General features: G+C 37.6%; 1 protein-coding gene across 1 annotated transcript in view; it reads left to right on the forward strand.

The window, feature by feature from the left end:
- LOC149806527 (intraflagellar transport protein 74 homolog) overlaps positions 1-25,653 on the forward strand; it is a 99,509-nt gene that overhangs the window by 28,817 nt on the left and 45,039 nt on the right. The window contains exons 10-13 of the mRNA XM_089954196.1: positions 565-626; positions 1,979-2,057; positions 7,272-7,394; positions 9,303-9,336. Coding sequence (XP_089810322.1) covers positions 565-626; positions 1,979-2,057; positions 7,272-7,394; positions 9,303-9,336 — 298 coding nt within the window. The remainder of the gene's footprint in view (positions 1-564; positions 627-1,978; positions 2,058-7,271; positions 7,395-9,302; positions 9,337-25,653) is intronic.

Below are 25,653 nucleotides of genomic sequence, written 5' to 3' on the forward strand. Positions count from 1 at the left end.
TCAAAAATCTGCCAGTCCTGTCTAGTAAATACAGGTATTTCAGGTCCTGTCCAGTAAATACAGGTAATCTGCCAGTCCTGTCCAGTAAATACAATTAATCTGCTGGTCCTGCCCAGTAAATACAGGTATTTCAGGTCCTGTGCAGTAAATACAGGTATTTCAGGATCCCTGCTTTAGGATCAGTGATACTAAAAAGTGCATAACTTTTTTTTCCAGAAAAGGTAGACTGTTTATCTTTAGTTATGATTATACATGTGTATTTTCATACAGAATAACCTTTCACTTCTTGGAAAAGTTTAGGACAGAAATAAATCCCAGTTGTGTGAAGATTGACCTGGTATGTAAGTGTATTTTCATATGTACTCAATGGATACTGCAAAGCAACAACTAACCTTATATTGATAGGGTATCATTTGCTGTTTGAAGTACTCGTGTTAGCATAGAGTGTGATGTGTAAGCAAAATCAAAAGCATAAATGCATCTGGTGTTCCATTGCAAAAACATACACATCTTATTCATGAGCAGATTATATTAATTCACTTTGCATTTTGTTTTTTCATATAGTTGAAGTCCCAGAATGAAAGAGAAGCCAAAAAAATTGAAGAACTTTTTGAAGTGAAAAAGCAGTAAGTAATTGAAATGTTTATCTAGTTTTTAATTATTTTTATATAAAGATCAATAAAGATAACCCCAGAACACTTAATTTTATCCTTCACCAAGTGCATCTATCTGTTCATACATTCTGTCAGTTAGGATGGCTATTTTTTGGCACACTGGCCAATTAAAAATCTGTAATTTGAAATCACATAAATATGAAATTAATAAGATTCCTATGTACTGACTTACACACATGCCTTGTTTACTATTTACTGACTTACACACTTGCCTTGTTTATATTTACTGACTTACACACATTCCTTGTTTGCTGTTTACTGACTTACACACTTGCTTTGTTTATATTTACTGACTTACACACATTCCTTGTTTACTGTTTACTGACTTACACACTTGCCTTGTTTACTGTTTACTGACTTACACACTTGCCTTGTTTATATTTACTGACTTACACACATGCCTCGCTTACTATTTACTGACTTACACACATGCCTTGTTTACTGTTTACTGACTTACACACATGCCTTGTTTACTATTTACTGGGGGCCCCAAGTGGCCGAGTGGTCTAAAGCGCTCTCCGTTACGGATCACTGCCATCTCACCTCTGTCTGTGTGGGTTCGAGTCTCGGATTCGGCCAATGTGGGTATGTGAGAAAACTTGCCAGTAGTTTCTCGAGGGTCGGTGGTTCTTTCTGGGGATTTCCCAGGTTCTTTCTCCACCATTAATACTGGCTGCCATGTATAGCCTATCGTGTGCTGAAAAATGGCATTAAGAAACAACAACAACAACAGCAACAACTATTTACTGACTTACACACATGCCTTGTTTACTGTTTACTGACTTACACACATGCCTTGTTTACTGTTTACTGACTTACACACATGCCTTGTTTACTATTTACTGACGTACACACATGCCTTGTTTACTATTTACTGACTTACACATATGCCTTGTTTACTGTTTACTGACTTACACACATGCCTTGTTTACTGTTTACTGACTTACACACATGCCTTGTTTACTATTTACTGACTTACCCACATGCCTTGTTTACTATTTACTGACTTACACACATGCCTTGTTTACTATTTACTGACTTACTCACATGCCTTGTTTACTGTTTACTGACTTACACACATGCCTTGTTTACTATTTACTGACTTACACACATGCCTTGTTTACTATTTACTGACTTACACACATGCCTTGTTTATATTTACTGATTTACATGCATGCCTTGTTTATAAAGGTTGAAATCTCCTTTCCTCCTTCTTTGTCTTGTACACCAACAGACAAATGCAAAAGTTTGCAAAATTGCATCTTCCTTATTTTTCCTTAAAATATGTTCTTTTTCTTCATCAGGAGAGAGGATACAATAAAACAGCATGAGAGAGAGCTTGATCAAGAGAAAAGGATGGCAGATAACCTCGTCAATGACATGGTTGGTATATCACAACATGGAGTTGAAAATACTTTAGTCCACTCTTTGCAAGTATCATAAACTCTCAGTTATTTTTACACTATTAAAATCAGCTAACAAACTTACTGATCAGCACAAGTATAAATAGGCAAAAATTAAAGCACTGGACATAGACACATTTAAATTTGGAAAACATCTGTTGATGACTAAGGCTGTAATGTTTACCAAAATGTTTGTACGCAGAATACAATAATTTTCAATATGTACATGGAATACAGTAATTGAAACTACGATATTAAATCGAATCAGTATGAGACTCAGTCCCTCCTTCCAATCTGCACATCAGGCTTATAGCTGACAGCCATTTATATGTAAGCCACTGTCAATATGAAAACTGTATCTTGTTGACCTTGACATTCTTTTTTTGGATGTAGGTCATTTACATCATAATATGACAGGATTCAGTTTATAATACATGTCTTTGTTGAATATATTGGACAATTTAGGTAAAGCATCCATAGAATTGTTGAGATTTTGCTGCATATACATACATGATGAAACAATCAATGATGTAAGGAGATGAACTTCCTTAACATTTGCATAATCCCCGATGTACTACTGGGGGAGATAACAAACAATGAATTTAATTTTCCCCCTGTCCCTGTAGCAAACATAAGAGTGTCTGCTATAACAACATGGGTTATCTGTATTTTGAAGCAAACATAAGAGTGTCTGCTATAACAACATGGGTTATCTGTATTTTGAAGCAAACATAAAGAGTGTCTGCTATAACAACATGGGTTATCTGTATTTTGAAGCAAACATAAGAGTGTTGCTATAACAACATGGGTTATCTGTATTTTGAAGCAGATTCCCATTTAACACTGATTTAAAAATGTTACTACAGCTATATAAAACTTCAAAAGAGCATGCAAATGAAATTGTATGCAGGAGAAATATTTTCATGATTATTTAAATTGACAAACAAGCAAATGATATTTGCATGGAATATAGGAAACTAAAGGGAAAATACTGGATCTGGTTAAACTTTTACTTTAGGACTTTAGAGTTGTTACAAATTGTTTGATTCAGTACAATTCCAACGAAAGTTATAATTCTTGTAAAGTAAATAAAAAGTGTCTTATTCAGGCCCATTCAGTAAATTTAAGATCATTCTTAGATCTTGTGCTAAACTTTAAAGTGAAATAAAATTAAAATTTTGAAATGAATGGATAATTTGTGGATTTCCACTTAAAGCTCTGCACTTTTGATGGATTAGGAAGCATATAATTGTACTTTAACTTCAACCGAATCTGGAACTACAACAGAACAATCATCTCCCACAGAATAGTCCCCTGAGATGGAAGCCATATCATCCTGATTCTAGTCTTCCTCTTGAACAAGAGAATGTACACCCTGTCTGGTTAGTCTGCTTACTTGAACAAGAGAATGTACACCCTGTCTGGTTAGTCTTCCTCTTGAACAAGAGAAGGTACACCCTGTCTGGTTAGTCTGCTTACTTGAACAAGAGAATGTACACCCTGTCTGGTTAGTCTGCTTACTTGAACAAGAGAATGTACACCCTGTCTGGTTAGTCTGCTTACTTGAACAAGAGAATGTACACCCTGTCTGGTTAGTCTGCTTACTTGAATGAGTAGGAGTGGAGTTTATGATGCTGTCCGAAGGAGTTAATGTTGCTTGAATGATAAACATTTATTAATCAGCAGACAGGATGGGTTTTTGGGAGTGTGTTATTTCGCTTTGCCTTAAAAGGGAGATTTATCTTTGGGGTTAAGAAATGTGCACATTACTGCAATGTTTTGAAACATGTCACCACTTCCAAGATTTTTGTATGTGATACATGTTTAAACTAGAGATGATTTGCCATTCTGCCAGTACTTCCCTTACTGTATGAGAGCTCCAGTTGGCACATGTTGCATTTAACCTTTTTCTTCTTCCCATCACCAAACTCAACTAAAGAAAAGTATTTACACACTGCAAAATGTCTTGTAGTATTGTTGATAGCTGTTGGACATGTAGTACAGTTCTTTCATCACATGTGTATGAGATATTTTCTGCATCACTGACAGCCAGCCACATGCATTTCATTTACACAGTTACTGCTTTTGTAAACATTACTGTGTAAATGTTGCAACTTTTATTGATGACCTGACTCAGTTTTCAGGTCGTTACAACTTTTCTTTTTTTCTCTTCATTTTTTGAGACCATTTTAGTGCAGTGAAACAAAAACCCTGTGAGGTAGACAAATTAAATTCTCCAGGTATGGTTACCTGTACATGTAGATGACCTGAATAGATTTTCTAGGTATGGTCACATGTACATGTAGATGACCTGATTAGATTTTCTAGGTATGGTTACATGTACATGTAGATGACCTGATTAGATTTTCTAGGTATGATTACATGTACATATAGATGACCTGATTAGATTTTCTAGGTATGGTTACATGTACATGTAGATGACCTGATCAGATTTTCTAGGTATGGTTACATGTACATGTAGATGACCTGATTAGATTTTCTAGGTATGGTTACATGTACATGTAGATGACCTGATTAGATTTTTTATGTATGGTTACCTGTACATGTAGATGACCTGAATAGATTTTCTAGGTATGGTTACATGTACATGTAGATGACCTGATTAGATTTTTTATGTATGGTTACATGTACATGTAGATGACCTGATTTGATTTTCTAGGTATGGTTACATGTACATGTAGATGACCTGATTAGATTTTCTAGGTATGGTTACATGTACATGTAAATGACCTGATTTGATTTTCTAGGTATGGTTACATGTACATGTAGATGACCTGATTTGATTTTCTTGGTAATTTTATATGTACATGTAGATGACCTGATGGACATATTTTAGATTTGTTCAAACTTCTTAATGTGCCCAAGTGTTTGCGATCTCCAGGGGCATAGTTAGTTTTTGCTTTATGTATGCCATGTCTTGCAGAAGGGGCATCTTGATTTGATCGTGTTCATCCATTCCAAAAAGCTTGTTATATGATTACACACAAAATCCATTTAATATAGACAAATAATACTTGTCGGGCATATTTCTATGCATATGTAGATCACTAGACTAACTTTCCCAGCCATTACAGCAGTTTTTAAACATTTTAACATATTTCTGAACTTTTGACATGTATATCTTTTTTACAAGAACTCCCTTGTCATGAATACTCCAAAACCACTAAATGTAGAAAAATTTCATTTGACATGCATCTTTGTATATGCATGCAAATGACCTGAATATAATTTAAAAGCATTACGTCAAGTTCTGAGTTTTCTTTATAACTTTTTAATATTTCATAATCCTCCCACAAGGCAGAACATATCATGTTATGACGTTGTCCATCAGTCATTATGTCCAGCCTTATGTTCCCTATTATGTTTCCAGCAAATAACTCTTCCAAACTTTCAAATAGCTTGCATTTGGTATATGGAAGAAGCCATTTGAGATCCCAAGGTCAAGGTCACTGTGATTGAAAGAAGAGAAAGGGTATGGCACAGTAAGATTAGTTCAGCATCACAGACTTGGACCAAAATAAAAATGAATGGCTTGCACAAGGGTTAAAAAAATCATATTGATTTTGCAGTCAAAACTTAAAGGGTACAATATCACTGATTGAAACAATAAAATTGGTTTATGCACAATAACTTTAGTTTCTGTATTACAGACTTGGACTAAATGTTCGGTTTGTGCTTGGTGTAAGGCAGAAGCCTATAAATTTGGGGGTCAAAAGGTTAAAAGTCATGATTATTGGCTGAAAATGAAAAATTTGGGTTCTTAACTACTACACTCCTTCAGCAAAGCATGTGTATGGTTTACACTTTATGTAATAAGGAAGCCTATTTATTTGGAGACCTACATGTTTCATAAATACAAATCCAGTTGTATCTTAACATGTACATTATATTTTAAATCTAATGTTTTCGATGCATCCACCAAAATCTTACCATGGCTGATACAGGGAAAATTCCATTTTGTTTTTAATTTATGCAATATCAGATCTTGAAAAATGTTTACATTTACATTTTTTTATTTTGCAAACTTTCGATGTTATAACAGCTACAACAAACTATTTGGCAATTTCCCTATACAGTATACATTAATTTACACAGCTACCACAAACTACTTTGAAATTTACTGTGATAAATACAGTATACTTTAATTGACATACCACATTTAAATTTCCCTCCATAAATACAGTATACTTTAATTTAGCTACTGCAGACCACTTGGAAATTTCCCTAGATAAATAGAGTATACTTTAATTTACAAAGCACATGTAAATTTCCTTCCATAAATACAGTATACTTTAATTTACAAAGCACATGTAAATTTCCCTCCATAAATACAGTATACTTTAATTTACAAACCACATGTAAATTTCCCTCCATAAATACAGTATACTTTAATTTACAAAGCACATGTAAATTTCCCTCCATAAATACAGTATACTTTAATTTACAAACCACATGTAAATTTCCCTCCATTAATACAGTATATTTTAATTTACAAAGCACATGTAAATTTCCCTCCATAAACATAGTATACTTTAATTTACAAACCACATGTAAATTTCCCTCCATAAATACAGTATACTTTAATTTACAAACCACATGTAAATTTCTCTCCATAAATACAGTATACTTTAATTTACAAACCATGTGTAAATTTCCCTCCATAAATACAGTATACTTTAATTTACAAAGCACATGTAAATTTCCCTCCATAAATACAGTATACTTTAATTTACAAAGCACGTGTAAATTTCCCTCCATAAATACAGTATACTTTAATTTAGCTACTACAGACCACTTGGAAATTTCGCCTCGATAAATACAGTATATATAATTTACAAACTACAACTTAAATGATGCAAATGGAATATCAATGGCTACTCTTAGCAGTGAACATTATTTTCCCCCATGAAGCCTGGAAATTTTAGCAGTATTGATGTTGCATTTAATTGTTGGCAGATTTATGTTTGAATGTTTATAATGATATCATACATAACAATATTTCAGTTATTAATTGTGATATTGTGCATTGCTCTCCATGTTCATCTTGATAAAAAAAAGTTCTAATAGAATAATATGTTGATGTGAATTTCTTTGCTCCTTTGGCTTCAGTATGACAGGAGTTTACTGTATTTGGCTTACCATGTCAACAGCTTTTGAATTTTCTGTTTTTCAGAACCCTGAAATGCGTCAGAGATACTTCCAGCTGAAGGACATGAACGAACACATGCTAAAACAACTGGAGAGTGGACAGCAAGAGCTTGATGTTCTAAATTCTAAAATTGAAAATTTGCAGGATGTAAGTATGGTGAAACTACTCCCTGAGTATTCAAGATCCCTGTTTATAGGAACTGCAATGTTTAGTCTGTCCTACCCTAAAAATTATGGAATTTACACAACCTATTCAGCTTTACTGTCCAGTCAGTTTGAAATGTTTGGTCCCTTTTATATTCAGATTAGGCAGGTTCCACTTGTGAAAAACAACTTATCCATAGTAAATAACAACTCATCCATAGTAAATAACAATTCGTCCATAGTATATAACAATTCATCCATCATAAATAACAACTCATCCATAGTAAATAACAACTCCTCCATAGTAAATAACTGATCCATAGTAAATAACAACAAATCCATAGTAACTTATCCATAGTAAATAACAACTCATCCATAGTAAAAAACAACTCATCCATAGTATATAACAACTCATCCATAGTTAATAACAACTCATCCATAATAAATAACAACTCATCCATAGTAAATAACTGATCCATCGTAAATAATAACTCATCTATAGTAAATAACAACTCATCCATTGTAAATAACAACTTATACATAGTAAAGAACAACTCATCTATAGTAAATAACAACTTATCCATAGTAAATAACAACTCATCCATAGTAAATAACAACTTATCCATAATAATTAACAACTCATCCATCGTATATAAAAATGTATCCATAGTAAATAACAACTCATCCATCATAAATAACAACTCATCCATAGTAAATAACAACTCAGCCATCGTAAATAACAACTTATCCTTAGTAAATAACAACTCATCCATAGTATATAAAAACTTACCCATAGTAAATAACAACTCATCCATCATAAATAACAACTTATCCATAGTAAATAACAACTCATCCATAGTAAATAACAAGTTGTCCATAGTAAATAACAACTCATCCATAATAATTAACAACTCATCCATCGTAAATTAAAACATATCCATAGTAAATAACAATTCATCCATCATAAATAACAGCTCATCCATAGTAAATAACAAATCAGCCATCGTAAATAACTACTCAGCCATAGTAAATAACAACTCAGCCATTGTAAATAACAACTCATCCATAGTAAATAACAATTAATCCATAGTAAATAACAACTCATCCATGGTATATAAAAACGTATCCATAGTAAATAACAACTCATCCATCGTAAATTACAACTCATCCATAGTAAATAACAACTCAGCCATCGTAAATAATAACTCATCTATAGTAAATAACAACTCATCCATAGTAAATAACAACTCATCCATAGTAAATAACAACTTATCCAGAGTAAATAACAACTCATCCATAGTATATAACAACTCATCCATCGTAAATAACAACTTATCCATAGTATATAACAACTCATCCATAGTAAATAACAACTTATCACTAGCAAATAACAACTCATCCATAGTAAGAATATAAGATAAACTTGGTTTGCCATAAAAATAATAAACGCTTATCACTGAATTTCTTTTACATTATTCATTAGGAATACTGTGGTCCATCAATGTAACAAACACTATTTGGTCCAGACTAACCATTTGTTTTGGCAAGGTGCTTGTTATTAAAGGGTACTCTATTCACGTTTATTAGACTATTATTAGACTTATAGAATCTGAGTAGGGCATTTGGCATCTCAGGAAATTCCTATAGTAAAAGTTTGTTTTATTTGTTCAGAGCTTATGTATATTGGAATAAATAATGAAGCTTTCAAGTTTGACTTTCATTTTGATCCCATGATTAATGTAATGTAAGTTTTGTTCTAGATACTTTTTCTTTATGAATTTTAAAAAACCCTTTTAATGGAGTGGTTGTGAGTCAAGATTCTTTTCTTAGTACTTGTTTACCAGAATTCCCATCATGATTAAAAGTAGTGTTCTTATGTAATTAGAAATGCTTTCCTTAATTTTATTTGCAGGAGTTGTCTGTGTCACAAGTAAAGCAAGAGGCAGGTAGGTTTAACCTTTCAAAAGGGTATTGTCATCCCACGTGAATATTTTTTGCATATAAAATGTCATGCATGTAAAGCCTTAGCTGCCATTAGAATATTACACATTAAGAAATCTTTAAAAGTATAATAGATTTAAAATGTTGAAATATATATATTGTATACTTTCAGGCACTTAAATATGTACAGATTTGAAGTTGGGTGGAATTGTCCATAGATTAACGTTAAAGTCTTCGTATTTGACAATATATTTAACTTTTCAGTTACATGCACAAAAGAATAAAGAAAGCTGACCAAGAAGCTTTTGTCCTTACGCTAAGGATTTCATCAGCAGACTGATGTGACCTCTACTGACTGTTAACATCACTCAGTGGAATGGTGAGTGATGTTAACAGATTGTCCCAGATATGCAGCAGGTTGTAACGGCCCCCATCCCTGTTCAGCATTGATTTGTGCACACAGGTGTAAATTGATTCCTTAATCCACCGCACAAACCAGGCTTGTTCTTGATCTAGGTTTTTTTATGGAGTTCCAAGTTATAATATGGCCATAATATGGCCAGGGCAAACATTGTGGATGTGTCTTGATACCTCAGACGAGCTTCAATGTTGATGAAGTCCTTAGTGTAAGGATGAAAGCTTTAGGTTAGCTTTCTCTATTCTTCCATGTATGTAAGTGAAAAGCTTTTTTGTTGTTGTGGGGTTTTACGCCATTTTTCAGCACATGATAGGCTATACATGGCGGCCAGTATTAATGGTGGAGGAAGAACCCGGGAAAACCTCAGAAAGAACCACCGACCCATGAGAAGCTACTGGCAAGCTTTCTCACATACCCACATTGGCTGAATCGGAGACTCCCTTCGCAGACAGAGGTGAGATGGCAGTGATCCGCAATGGAGAGCGCTTTAGGCCACTCAGGGCCCCATTTGAAAAGCTAAATACATTGTCGTCAGATATGAATATTACTACACAGTAAAGTTTTCACCAAAGTTAAAGTCTTCAAGAACCATATGGCTGAAGCTCATAGGGCAGGACAACAATGGTCAGGGAAAGATTTTAACCCTCAACCATCTGATACTAGTTCTGCAGATTTTAAATAAAACTAAAACAAGATTTAATGTACTAATAAAACTTGAATGACATTTCAAACCGCATACAAGTCATTTGAAAATGATAATTATATGTTTCAGACTTTCAAGTGTTGCTGTTTTCAAACAGTTATGATCAGTAGGTACTGTTTAAAGGTTACTGTGCATTATATGAAAAATTAGCAATTTTCATTTAGGTGTTTATTACCATAAAACAATGGGCATTTAGGTATTTATTACCATAAAACAATGGCCATTTAGGTATTTATTACCATAAAACAATGGGCATTTAGGTGTTTACTACCATAAAACAATGGGCATTTAGGTGTTTATTACCATAAAACAATGGGCATTTAGGTATTTATTACCATAAAACAATGGGCTTTTAGGTATTTATTACCATAAAACAATGGGCATTTAGGTGTTTATTACCATAAAACAGTGGGCATTTAGGTTTTCATTACCATAAAACAATTGGCATTTAGGTATTTATTACCATAAAACAATGGGCATTTAGGTATTTATTACCATAAAACAATTGGCATTTAGGTGTTTATTACCATAAAACAGTGGGCATTTAGGTTTTCATTACCATAAAACAATTGGCATTTAGGTATTTATTACCATAAAACAATGGGCATTTAGGTATTTATTATCGTAAAACAATGGGCATTTAGGTGTTTATTACCATCAAACAATGGGCATTTAGGTGTTTATTACCATAAAACAATGGGCATTTAGGTGTTTATTACCATAAAACAATGGGCATTTAGGTTTTAATTACCATAAAACAATGGGCATTTAGGTGTTTATTGCCATCAAACAATGGGCATTTAGGTGTTTATTACCATCAAACAATGAGCATTTAGGTATTTATTACCATAAAACAATGGGCATTTGGGTTTTAATTACCATAAAATAGTGGACATTTAGGTACTTCGTAGGGAGAGTCATTGCTTCTGGAGTAGTTTGGGATATAATTTTTAGCTCACCTGACCAGGAGAAGGCCAAGTGAGCTTATGATATGGCCTTTAGTCTGTCACATGATTTCTGTCAACAGTTGCTATTTTAATTTTCTTGTCAAAATAAACCAGACTACAGTGTCCTGACATGATGGTTTTTCAGATTTGTAGAAATTACACTGATCTACCATTATATATGGCCAGCATTATTAAAAGTTTAATATAAAAAAATGACTACTTTTTCAAAGCTGATGAACAGAATATGATTCAGTTTGAAAGAAAAGCACAGTAATAAAGGGATTTCAGTTTTGTATGAATGATGCCAGTCACCATCAAAAATGGACACAGTTACTAAAAATAGAAAACCCATCTGTCATTTGTCAACAGTTGCTATTTTCACTTCTCAAAATGAAAGACCTAGCAAACCAAACTTTGCATAACCCATCCCTGCATAAAGTCCTTTAAAATTTGTACAAATGATGCCAATATGTCATGGCATATGGCCACCATTGCTAGAATGAGAATACCTTCCAATGACTTCTCAAAAACATCTGAACAAAATTTCAACAAAATTTGACAGAAAGCACCGTGGCTTTAGCAGCGGGGGGGCGAATCCGACATTTTGTCCAATCGTTATTTTGCTTAATTATTACTTTCTGCATTCAGCGGATCCGGTGTAGTCAGCGCCTGGTAAAAAAAAAACGACGACGGTCCATCCTACACGACGGTAACGTCATTTGGTTTAATACACTTTTCTGCGCGCCGATCCCAGCGTCGTCAGCGTCCGGTAAACACAGCGACGACCGCGTCGATGTCATTTTCCCCCCTGCTGCTAAGAAGTTATTTACAATGAAAATTATTTACAACTAACCGAATATTTGGTCAAGTCCGATACGATATCGTGTCCGAGGATCATGTAAATTTATCGTTACAAATCCATGTGGGGTCGACTGAGCATGACTAAAAAAGTTTCGAAAACCATTAAAGTCCATGTCACCGCCACACCAAGTTTGCCAGATATTTCGTAGCGTGTGTGTATCAACGCCGTTGAATACAGCAAGAATATTACAGTTGTCTCTGATTACTTTTGGAATCTGAGTGTATCGTTGAGTGACATATATCACGTCGGTGTTTTTATGCCTGCCTCTGGAAAATATCCTAGCTGGGTTTTTTTGATTGTCTAACATAACATCATCGTACACGACTAGATTGTTAACGTCGCCATCAATATCATCAATACCTGGTGCATCATTGATATCTGTAATAAACTCAATAACATTTTTTTCAGCGATCGCTGATGCATTCTCGTTAAAATCTTTCAACACCTCGTAGCATCGTTGATCATCCATGCTAGGGGCGATTAAATACAACTTATCCCACTTCATCCATCTCATTATTAAATTGAGTAACAGTTGCGTCTTGCCGGATCCAGATGGTCCGATGATAATCATCCGGATCGAGTTTGGTAACGCTGCAACATGCTTAACTGGTTCTCTCGTTTTAGTCGCCGAAAAATCAATTATATTCATATCTCTATACATAAATTATGGATTTATATTGTGTGAAGTGTAGAGTGCGTACTGGCACAAATGATATGACAACCGTTACAACAAGAAATAACAGATCGGCACTTACTGGTAAGTGTGTACAATGCGGTACAAAGAAATTTAGATTTATTTCTGCTAGACCCGGGGATGCTTTAAAAAAAAGCGAGGAGGTGATATTGCAGCCAAGTTATCAAAACTCCCCGGAACACCGTGGGCAAAGTATCCAGGAGAAAAGCACCTCCCAGGATATAGCTACTGTGGCCCCGGAACACGATTAGATATCAGACTCGATGATCAAAATCAGCCCAAACCCGGTGAGTATCCAATAAACGCTATCGATAAGGCGTGTCATGCTCATGATGTTGCTTACTACAAAAGTAGCGATCTGCAACAGCGTCATATCGCGGACGTAAAATTAATTCACGCGTTAAATGCTATTCCTGATAAATCATTCAAAGAAAAATTGGCTTCATGGTTGGTAAAATCGGCTATGAAAGGTAAATTAATGATTGGAAGCGGAGCTTCTCGCGCTGGTAATTGAAAACGCTAGCGTTTATAATAACAACATGGAATCCATCTATTATTCTCCGAGAGGATACTGGAAAGGAAAGGCCGCAATTGGTAAGCTTGCAAGCGCTGCAAAGGTAACAAAGGCCACTGCGGCTAATTGGTTATCCAAACAGGCTATATGGCAAATTTATCTACCACCGCCTAAACAAATCAACTTTTCGCGCTTTGATGTCAGCGTACCTAATGAAGTTCATCAGGCTGATATACTATTTCTGCCGCATGACAACGGTTACAAATACGCGCTAACCGTAGTTGATGTTGTGAGTCGATACAAACAAGCGGAGCCGTTAAAAACAAAGTCAGCAACTGAAGTAGCCGATGCGTTTGAGCGGATTTACCGAAGGGGTCCTCTGCGCTGGCCAAATCTATTACAAGTTGATCCTGGCAATGAATTTCGCGGTGCTGTTTTATCAGCGTTGAAACATCATAACGTCGCGGTACGACGAGGTCATACTGCGCTACATCGTGATCAGGCAATTGTTGAACGATTCAATCGGACTCTTGCTGAACGGTTATTTGGGTATCAATACGCGAAGGAATTCATCCAAGAAAAACGATCTCGTGAATGGGTCAAAAGATTACCAGGTGTAATTGCAGCGTTAAATAACGAGATTACCCGAGCAATCAACATGAAGCCCAGCGACGCGATTAAAAAAAAGTATATACCCGGAAGATCAAAAATAGATAGCGTTTCCAAGCCGATTCTCGGCGATGTCACTGTTAGATATCTGTATGAACCAGGAGAGCTTGAAGGCGGTAAAAAAAAGAGCTACTGATCCTATTTGGAGTGTTACCACACATAACATATCAACGATAACACGATCAACTGGTAGACCACCGATCTATAGACTGGATTCAACTGCCCCACAGCGGGGGTTTACACGCGAGCAACTACAAGTGATACCTGACGATACTCAATTGCCCCCACGTGGCCTTAACTAGCGCCGTTGCGTCTATTGCACTCAAGACAGGTCAACCTTACATTGTTTTTGACATGACCGAGACTGTTATCGATCCTGTCCACGGTAAATTGGCGAGCGTCTTTATCCGAATAACGCCAGCGCATTACACAATTGCAACTCGCGCAGTGATTATTCTGTTGTTGTCGTAACGCAATTATTAATTCGGCATCAATATCAAAACGCCGCTGTTTTTTTTTATCCTGTTGGCGGTAACCCGAGAGTTTTCTATCAATGACGCTAGCATCAATAATGTCATCGTTGTCACTGGCTTCGTCAATAACAATTCTTCGAAGCTGATTCATTCTCCGTACTCTGAACACTGCAAGATAGACTAGATTTGACCATTCGATGCGATTATCAACTATCCAAACAATTGTATCCGTGATAGTCAATCCTTGCGAGGAATGTATTGTCGTTGCGTATCCTAGCGTCCACGGGGATTTATCAGCACGTAGCGCGTGCTCGACGACGCTGATATCAACGAGCACAATATCATTCAGCACAAGAATTTGTTTTTTTGTTCCTGACGCTGTCGGGCCCGGGATTTCAACTTCAATGTTCTGCCGCCGTGTGTCCGCGGGTCTATAACATAACGGCACTGGGCGCGTTGAAAACTTTTCCTTATGCAACGTAAACAACTTCCGCTGAAGTGTGTCTCTGACTATCTTTCTGCTCGCTACAATCAAATCGTTTGGTCTCCATGTTTCCCAGAATTCATTTAACGGCGTTTCCGGAATCACCTCGCGGATTATTTCACATTGAACTGTATCCGGCTGTAATCTGATTAATTTTTTAACCTCGCGCAGTTGTTCATCAAGTGCCCGGTAATCAGTATCGGTTTCTTCATAATAGTCCACAAAACCCTTTAACCAATCATGTGGACCCTCGCCGACAAATGGTGGTGGTTGGCCATGATCCCCACACATGATTACCGCTGTATTCGCGCGCAGCAACCACTCAATAAACATTTGTAAAGTATCTAACGAAACAGTACATATCTCATCCCAGATGATAACCTCAGGAATAAATTTTCCCCCCATTCGATCAGGAGTCCACTCACCGCCGCTGTATCGAAAAAAGCTGTGATAAGTAACGGCGTCAACATTTCGTTGTTTTATCTCTCGCGCTAGTCTATGGGTCGGTGTAAGCACGATTATACTTGCCCGCGTTCGAAATAATTCAATTGCCCGAGTCGTCTTTCCTGACCCGCCACAGCCACTTAAATAAACTGTTTTATATCTACAAATTGGATCAGAACACGGCGGTGCATTAGACCATTCTGACAATTTATCACCGCGTAAGTAATTATTTTCAACGGTGACATCTGCTGACGGGGAATAATCGCGTCGTATTTCATTTTTAATTCTCCATATACCCCAACTCTCGTCCGGACTAGTAAACTCGGCTATGTTTCCCTTGTACTTTACGTCTATGTAAAATGAATCAACGGCTACTCTAACCGCGGTGTCGGGAAATCTATTTATCATCGAGAATAAATTGATAGCGGCGTAACCCAGCATAGACGCCCTCAAATGTGGATATGCCGGGCTGTCTCCATCGGCGTAAGTAACAACTGTACCCAACTTTGTTCCATTGGACAAGAAAGCTGTTTTGCAGTTCACGTATCTATTTTTTGCCACTGCGTCCTTGATTACGAAATCATATTCTGCGTCATCTATAATCAGCCGTGAGCAATATCGTTTGTAGTCGCAGTTTTTTCCACCTTGTGTGAACTTACCGATTATTCTTCTACCGAGATCTTTTGCCTCGCGGTTTCGTTGGTTGAATATCTTTTTGGACCATTCGATGATATATTCCTCGTCGGCATCAATGTGTTTTCTGGACTCGTCAATTATGCTATCTAGACGCTCTGGTTCTGGTAACCAGACTTCAGTCTGCGACCGGTATGATATAATCGCGTCACTGACAATCAACGATACAAGCATGCTACAATCAATCATATACCGTAGCAGCGCTATTGGCAGCCACTTCTTTTCAGCCATGTGTCTACCGATCCAAATATAACAACAGCGATGAAGTCCTGCCGCGAATTCAAATGATACTATGCGAGCGAATCCGGTTAAATCAAAATCAGGCAGTGGTCCATTAATAGCAACACGAGTCATTTCATGCCTGGGGTGTCCAAATCGTTTGAAGTACACAGTGGCGGATCCATACCCGAGAAAACTCGCTGGATAACAGGCAACCATATCAACGGAAATCATAGCGTCGCGGTTGTATTCAGTGTTCCATAGTCCACCGTGATAATATTCCAAACAACTGGATTGTACATCCGGTAGAAATTCCTTGCGCGTTGGTCTCCACGCATTTTTCCTTGCTGCAACATGAGCCGCAACCGATGGAATCGTAAAACAATTTGTTAGCAGTTGTTCATCATGCTCTTCAGATTCCATGGCGGTTTTTTTCATCTTGTTGTGAAACGCTTCAGTGCGATATAATTCACCGTTTGGTCTTGCAAACTGATCAAAGGTATCCACATCGTTTTCAGCGCTGCGAAGTAACCACACTGATACAGGGTCGTTTTTACACAAGCAGGCAATAGCATCAAATAGTTTCCTCTCTGCGAGAAAACCATCCTCTCCCAGGAATTCCCCCGGGATATACTTTACTGTTCTATCCCGTGGAAATATTGTGACCGCGGGCGTCCACGCGTGTTCGTTATGATCAATAATTTTGATTGGGGCTCCATTTGATTTATACTTTGATTCGTATAATACTTCACCGGTTATCGTTGTAACGGTTATTGGAAATCTCAACGACGTTTCTAATTTCGCTATGTCGCTGATGGTTGCTCCTCGCTCGCGCACTGTCTCCTCCCATTGGTTTATTTTACTACGTCGTAAATCGGTCAGTTTATTTCCTCGACACGCATTTGTAAAATGCTCTATTACTCGTTCTGCTACACAATTTATCCCCGTTGACTGTTTCATCGGCGCTAGTTTTCCGATATCAGGTTTCTTATTTAACGGGTATATTCCATAGACAACTGCTGTTTCAGGATACGCTCGTTCATAGTATGGTCTGTCAATTCCGGTTAACAGCTCCGGCTTGGAGTCGCGGCTAACAATGACTGTTTTCTTGTCGCTGAGAACTGGTTCAAATTTATCACGTATGATCCAATTACCTGATTCCACCCGGACAATGAATTTTACTCTGAAGAAATACTTGCTGGAGCCAAGTTGTGATATTATCGTTGATGCGCGGTTGTCGTTCATGGTAGCATCAACAACGCCATCAATTCGAAATGTTGACCAACTATGAGATGCACCATCACGCTTGAATTCATCGATACAATCGCGTATTTTATTCAACAGGGTTTTATCGTTTATTAACGCTTTTAGCGCGTCCTTGAGGACTCTATCGAGATTGAATTTAATATTTTTCCAGGGCTTAATTGCTGCTAATCTCTCGAACTCATCCATATAATTAAAACAAGTATTTAAATAAAAGAATATAGTATAATGAATCACTGCAAATGGTTGATGATTGGGTCGACAACCCCGTGCAATAAATCATGTAGAGGTGAATTCTGCGGGTATCATTTACAAAGCGTTCGTAATGGTTCTCTTGGCCCCCTCCCGTGCTTGGTTTGCCACGTTGGTGTAAGAGGAAAATCGCAGTTGTGTATTAATTGTGGCGGCAAACGATACAGGGAACTAAAACGCTATTATGACAAGCGAATTAAAAACGCCGTCATTGACCCCACCGCTGACTCAGTCATCAAAACTCCTCAGGACTACATTGCAAGGTTTATAATTAAACCAAATAATGAATTAGACAAGTAGTATTATTATACAAATGAACCAAGAATTTCAGCCGCATCCCGTGCTCGTTAATTACGAGGCATCTCGCGACGGCGTTGTTAGAAATTGTAGACTGAAGAAGCCGGTTGGTACCGTAAATAATCGCGGGTATTTGATGTTTACTGCGGGAGGAAAAAGCTATTATGTTCACAGGATTGTATTTGAAGTATTTAACGGATTAATCGAGAATGGGGTTGTGATTGATCATATTAATAATAATAAGACTGATAATTCTCTTATAAACTTGCAAGCTATCTCGCAAAGTCAGAATACCAAAAAAGGCGGAACCGGTAAATACTCAAAAAAAGCAAAACCCGTAAAGTCATTTGATACAATAACGCACGAAGAAAAAACTTTTCAGTCGATGAATGAAGCCAGTAGATATTTTGATATTTGTGTGCCCGCAGTACAATTTGTTGCAGAAGGAATACAAAATTCAGCGATCTCAAAAAAGACCGGGCGCAGAATTCAATTTTCATATGTAACATAACTCGTGATGGTATATCACCGAGTGACAAAGTTACCGACAGTGTGAACGCTACAGTCTATTACAATTAATAAATTGTTTCTTCCGGAAGAAAACTGATGGAATAAATTGTCTTTACAAACAACTGTAATATTCTGTTTTATGTTTCATCGAATGTTAACACACCTCGGGATTGATACGCGGGGTTCATTTTGTAAAATAATTTTTTTTTTGATATTAGAAATAAGATGTTTTATAAGAATATGAATATCGAAGACATCAATAATATATTAACCGAGATTTTAAAATTAAAAAATCAAGGAATTGAATTATCTGATAAGCTTGATAACCAAAAAATATTGTCCGATTATGAAATTATTAACGAGCAATCAAAGAAAGGTCGATATACCTTGCCACGCGAGTATTCTTTTATAAAGCGATTACAATATACGATCAATGAAAACTTGTATGGCAATGACGTAAATACATTTATTGGACTATTTACTGCCGTTGAGACAGTACGAAAAAAACTCGGACAGGCTTTTGAACGACGTCGAGAAATCTCTAATAAAATTAAAAACATTAGAAGGATTATAGATGAAAACTCCCTGGAGCCCCTGGGACATATCCCCCCCGCCACACTCGGCGGGAAATTAGAAATTACGGAGCAATTGCAATAATGGTAGGCGAATCACTTACTACTCGGCTAGCCAGAGAGCGGCTAGTAGCGCTTAAAAAGTTCATACCGTTACGAGACAGGGTCCGAAAACAACTTCAAACGCGGCAACAACTACAAACTGATTTTGCTGTTGGAAGCGAACAGCTCTTTGCTCCGGTAACTAAAGCGACCAAAGATGTTACGGCGGCAACTGTGCCCGTCCTCGGTGCGCTTGAAAAGATAGCGGCTCAGACCGAGCAAACAAAAAAGTCTCTGGAAACACTCCCTGCGAAAATAGCGGTTGCTACAACACGGAGGCCGCCACCACTCGCTATAACAGACCCACAAGAACCTTATGTTACAATAGCCGATGAAGAAGAACTAGGCGCCACCGCAAGAGAACCAGAAGAAGAAATACCAGAAGAAATACCGGAAGAAATAGAGAAAGAGGGGAATATACCCCGTAATGTGCTTAAAAAGAGCACAATAGACACAATTAGAAATCTCGGCTACGAAGAATTAGTCGATTTTACTGTGACAAATTTTGCTAAGGACACACGAGATGAGCATATCAATAGCGGCTACGAGAAAAATATAAGGTCGTTAAAGGACTGGACAAGAATAGTATATTTGGCAAGTAAATATAAAAATGAAATACCACCGCGTGATAATAATTATATAATATTCCACAATAAAGTAAAAAGTGAAAGACCAAAGCACGGAAAAGGATACTCTGTTGGTAAAGACGTTACTTGTCCTGGTAATGTTCTCAGTGATATATCACGGCTAGAAATACTAATCGGAGGAAAACGAGCCGGAAATAACTCTCCGGAAATAATCAATGAGGCCGCTGATATTTGCAGGCGGTTATTTGCCGGTGGTATCATGGACATTAATGTATATCGAACGCTCATAGACGAGTTAGTGGATGATTAAAAAAATTATAAAATTGTCGTTTTTTGTCAGTTTTTGGTCGTTTTTTGTCAGTTTTTGGTCGTTTTTTGGTCGTTTTTTTGTCGTTTTTGGTCGGTTTTTACGGGTGAAAACCCCAGGAAATCATTTAGAGAAAATCGATGTTTTTTACCAAAAACCGGCAAAAACCAACCAAAAACGACCAAAAACGACAAAAATTGACAAAAATTGACAAAAAATGTGGATTTTTACTGCCGATGAAAACCCCAGGAAATCATTTAGAGAAAATCGATGTTTTTGACAAAATTTATGATTCGGTGGTGGGGAGGGGGGTGATCAACCACTAATTGGAAAACACTGGTGTTTTTTATAATAAAGATGATTATACACTACAACCATGATAAACCAGTCAGCGTCTATGTGGTAAACTCACGATTGCCCGTATACCGCGCGTGGTACGGAGACGGTCTCGGTAGCACCATTGCGGGGTTATTTACAAGAATGGCTCCAAAAGTGGCGCCATTAGCCAAACAATTAGGAATGAAGGCTATTGATGTTATTCGTGATAAGGGAATCAGCGCTATTGGAGATGTCGCCGGAAGGGCGTTTTCTGCAGCAAAGGACAAACTAATGTCGTTGGTGAGAAAAAGAAAACAGAAACCACCGGCGATGCCATCAACGACAGTGATGCCTGCAAATGTCAGTAAAGTAATAAATAACGCCGTGGAAGAAAAACTAGCGTCGTTGGTAAACAATAATCAAGATGACATCGCAAACATAATAGCGGGAAGTGGTTTAAAACGACGACGATGATTTAGATGCATCAGCGTATTATTAAATAAAATGTTTAAACGAACAGCTGACCCGGCGTTTGATATGGACGCACCAGTGCACAAGGATGATTCTGTCCGTAATTATCAATTTTATTCCTATCATGCAGTACAACCCAACATACGATCGCGAATTGAACTTCAAGTCCATGATACCAGTAAATATTTTTTACCGTGTGAAGCGTTTATTGAAATCGAAGGAGAACTTGTAACAGAGGCCGATACTCCTGCTGTACCAGCACCGTATCCAGATGGTACCAAAGTTGGCTTAGTCAATAACGGCGTAATGGCGCTATTTGAGAGCGCAAAATATCTCATTGATGGAAGAGAGATCGAGTCTATAGAACGCGATGTTGATGTGGCTACAACAATAATCGGGTTAGCAAGATATTCCGACGATTATACAAGATCAGCGGGTCCATCTATGATGTTTGCAAAGGATACTAGAAACACTGCTGGAAACTCGCAATTTGTGGTAAGACGACCAAGAAATAATGCTGATAGCGATAACGCTGATGTTGAGAATATGATTATAAACAGCGATCCTAATTTTAACATCGGAGCTGCAACACGCATATCAATGTTAACAGGGCCGCGTAGATCTTTCTCATGCGCGATTCCACTGCATCATATATTTGGATTTTGTAGAAACGTGCGAAAAGTTATCTACGGAGCAAAGCATACCGTGGTGCTTGTGCGAAAAGGTGATGATAGAAATGCAATTTGGAGAATTCCAGCGGATCTTGCGAATCCAAATAATGACTCTGGTAAAGTCGTTTTAACTAAAATATTATTGTGGATGCCAGTAATGACTCCATCCATTACCACAGAGGCACGATTGCTATCCTTTATGGAGCAGGGAGGAAAATCATTACTAAGTTGGCTAACAACAACAACAACAGATACTAAGCAATCAAATATCAATGGTATATTCACATGGAACCTGGCATCACAACAAGGCATTTCGGCTCCGCGTCATATATTTGTTGCGTTGCGGGATATGACGAGAGTTGATAATCAACTATCCAGCCATATGATATTTGATCGATTAGGCGTTACTGACGTCTCGCTGAGAATAAACGGCCAGCAGGAACCATCTGAGGATATACAACTTAATTACGGTCAAAACCATATTGCACGCGTGTACCATCGGTTGCTGTCGTATATGAGTCGTGATCAAAACGTCGACACTGGTTTGCAAATATCACAACATGATTTCAAAGAACTATATCCAATCTATTACTTTTCGCTGGAACATCTTGATTTAACAAGACAATCCGTCGTTGATATACACTTCCGAGCTAATGTAACTCGCGGCGTTATTACCGATTATAGAGCGGTTGCTGTCATTCTCAGCGATAAATCAATGCTGTTGGAAGGTGTTGGTGGACGAATGAGAATCGTTGATGCACCAGTGGAAAACATGTAATTGAAAACATAAACGCGTTTACAATAAAAATGTCGTATAATGTTGTCGGTGTAGAGTTGACCGATGGTCAAGTCAAGAAATTACGATCAAAGTCGGCTAAACAATGTGGAACCACAATAACGTTAAAGCCGTCACAGATGGCAGGTGGTAATCATAAGATATCGTTGACGGCGCGTCAAATAAAACATTTCAGTGATGCGATGAAGAATAAAAAGGGTGTTCAAATAGATTTTTCAGCTGCAGCGATTAAAAACATGGAAAAGACCGGTGGGATATTTCCGTTGTTAGCTGCGATTCCAGCGTTGATTGCCGCGGCGGCCCCAGCAGTGGCAAAGGCGGCAGCGTTAGGAGCCGTTGGTACCGCGGCGGGAATGGCATTGAAGAAGGCAACCGGGAAAGGCTATAAAAAAAAACGACCCGTAGCAGGAAAGGGTCTAAGACTACCGGGAACCCCGTATTCATGGTACTCGGGGAAGGGTCTAAGACTACCGGGAACCATTTATTAACTCAAGAGTCAATGACTCCAATGTCTAATTTTGATTTAATAGATGCCGCAAACGCATTAGCGATAACAAACTTCAGAGGTGTTTTCATGAGGGATCAATTACCGACACAACCAAGGAATATTGAAACCGGTATAATTAACCTCGATAAATCCTCCGGAGCGGGAACTCATTGGGTTGCATACGCAATTGATCCGCGTGCGATCGTCTATTTTGATTCATACGGGTTAGCCCCGCTAAACGAGTTCATGCGGTATATCCGGGCGTGTTCAGCCCCGGTTTTTTATTCCACGCTGCCAACACAACAATTAAGTGACCCACCGATATGCGGCCGTGAGGTATTGAACGTACTCGCGGCGATTTCATCATCGCGGAAACCATCTCATGTGGTTGTAAACGAATACACTAGTGGGGTCGTAGAGGCCCGGCGGGTTAATTAAAAACACTGTTTTTTTTTACAATAATAATGATTGATATCTGGGGACGACCGGTTTCGGCGCTGAAAAAATCCACGGAAACGCTCGCCACCGATGACATAAAAAAACTAATCGAGAATGAAATCGCTGATACGTTAACTTTAACCAGTGTTGACCCGGGCGAACTAGTTGTATTTCAAGACCGCCAGGGTAAACTGAAATCCAGTAATGTGTCGCTGAATGACGTTTTAATACGACAGCGTGATGCCACCGAGAACAATATCGCGTTGTATACCGATGACGGACGACTTAAATCAGGTGAATCCATCTTGACGATAAATGGAAAAATAAGTACACTTGGCGACAATTATATATCCGTGTCGGATTCGTTAAAAAATTTGTATGATAAATTTAACGCGCAAGCAAATCAGTTCGAGGGGATACAAAAGTCTGTCACCGATATACAACTCACTACTGCTAGTTTTTTTGGAACCCCGACGGTAACCGAACCGAATCTTGTGGGGATAAAAAGTACTATTTCGGAGTTTACAACGCTGTCGGGCCAATTTTACACGTTACGAAAAAATTTTAACAGGGCTGATAACACCATTGATAAATTCTTTGGTAAAAAAAATACCAGACCAGATGAAATTACAATAACTATAAATGATATCACTGCGTATAGACAGGAAATAGAAACAATCAAAACTGATGTTGAAGCGAACAAAAGGAGTGTAGACGCGCATAAACTGGAAATAGAAATAATCAAAACTGATGTTGAAGCGAACAAAAGGGGTGTAGACGCGACACAGGAAATAGAAATAATCAAAACTAATGTTGAAGCGAACAAAAGGGGTGTAGACGCGCATAAACGGGAAATAGAAATAATCAAAACTAATGTTGAAGCGAACAAAAGGGGTGTAGACACGCATAAACGGGAAATAGAAATAATCAAAACTGATGTTGTAACGAACGAAATGAGTATAGACACGCATAAATGGGAAATAGAAACAATCAAAATTAACGTTGAATCGATCAAAGGGAATGTATACACATATGGACAGGAAACAGAAAAAATCAAAACTGATGTTGAAACGATCAAAGCGGGGTTATACGTTCATATACAGGAAATAGGAACAATCAAAACTGATGTTACAGCGATTAAAAACAGACTACCGGAAATGACAAAAATAAAAATCCCTCATGAAAACACCATCAACACAGTATACACGATTCAGCATGAAACATTCACTTGGACTCCTACACAGAATACAGTAAAAATCACCGCAACTGTTAAGGGTATTTATCGATTGACACTGATTTCAATGATGCAGTTTAATATAACATCGTCAAGTTCATTCGGGTTTAACAATACAATATCAACAATTATAGACAAGGACGCAGCTGAACTGTTTACAATTAAAACCGATAATAAAAGTTTAACCAGTGCAATCATTCCATGGTATGTGGAATTTGTAGCGGATCTAAGTAATTAAAAACACTAGCTCTTTTAAAATAAAAATGACCACCAAGGTAATTGAATCAGAGGTATCACCGACGTCACATCAATATCGATTCAATACCGTAAAAGAATTCTCCGCGAATTTGAAAACGCTTTCCGAACAATACCGTATAAAAATTAAAAAATACCGCCGAAAAATAACCACCATCGACGCGGTCGTGTACTCGGTGTCAGGTATAGTAGCCGGTACCGGTGTTATTTTATCCACGGTGACCATGATGGCCCGATCGCTGTTCCAATCGCTATCTCCGCGGCGACAACAATTGCTGGAGTCGCCAACGCAATCACTAGAAAGATATCATCGTGTTCTCAGAAAAAACTCAACAAGTATACAGTAAAACATCAAATAGTATCCAACGCATACTCGAAATTATCCGGGTTGATCTCGTTGGCGATAGATAATTCGTTTATATCCGATGCTGAATTCTCCACGATGGTCCAGTTGCATGACTCCGCGATGTCAAAAATCGAGGATTTTCAACTGGAAGCTGGAAACCACGTGGCTGAAACCACTTCAATGGGCTTAAAACACTCTCCTGAAACCACTTCAATGGGCTTAAAACATTCTCCTGAAAACAAGCAGGTTGTTAATATTCGGTGTTGAAATTAAACACTAGAAACAGCGAATAATAA

This window comes from Sinohyriopsis cumingii, chromosome 1, assembly GCF_028554795.1.
Source record: "Sinohyriopsis cumingii isolate HCF-2022 chromosome 1, ASM2855479v2, whole genome shotgun sequence".
NCBI classification, from domain to species: Eukaryota; Metazoa; Mollusca; class Bivalvia; order Unionida; family Unionidae; genus Sinohyriopsis; species Sinohyriopsis cumingii.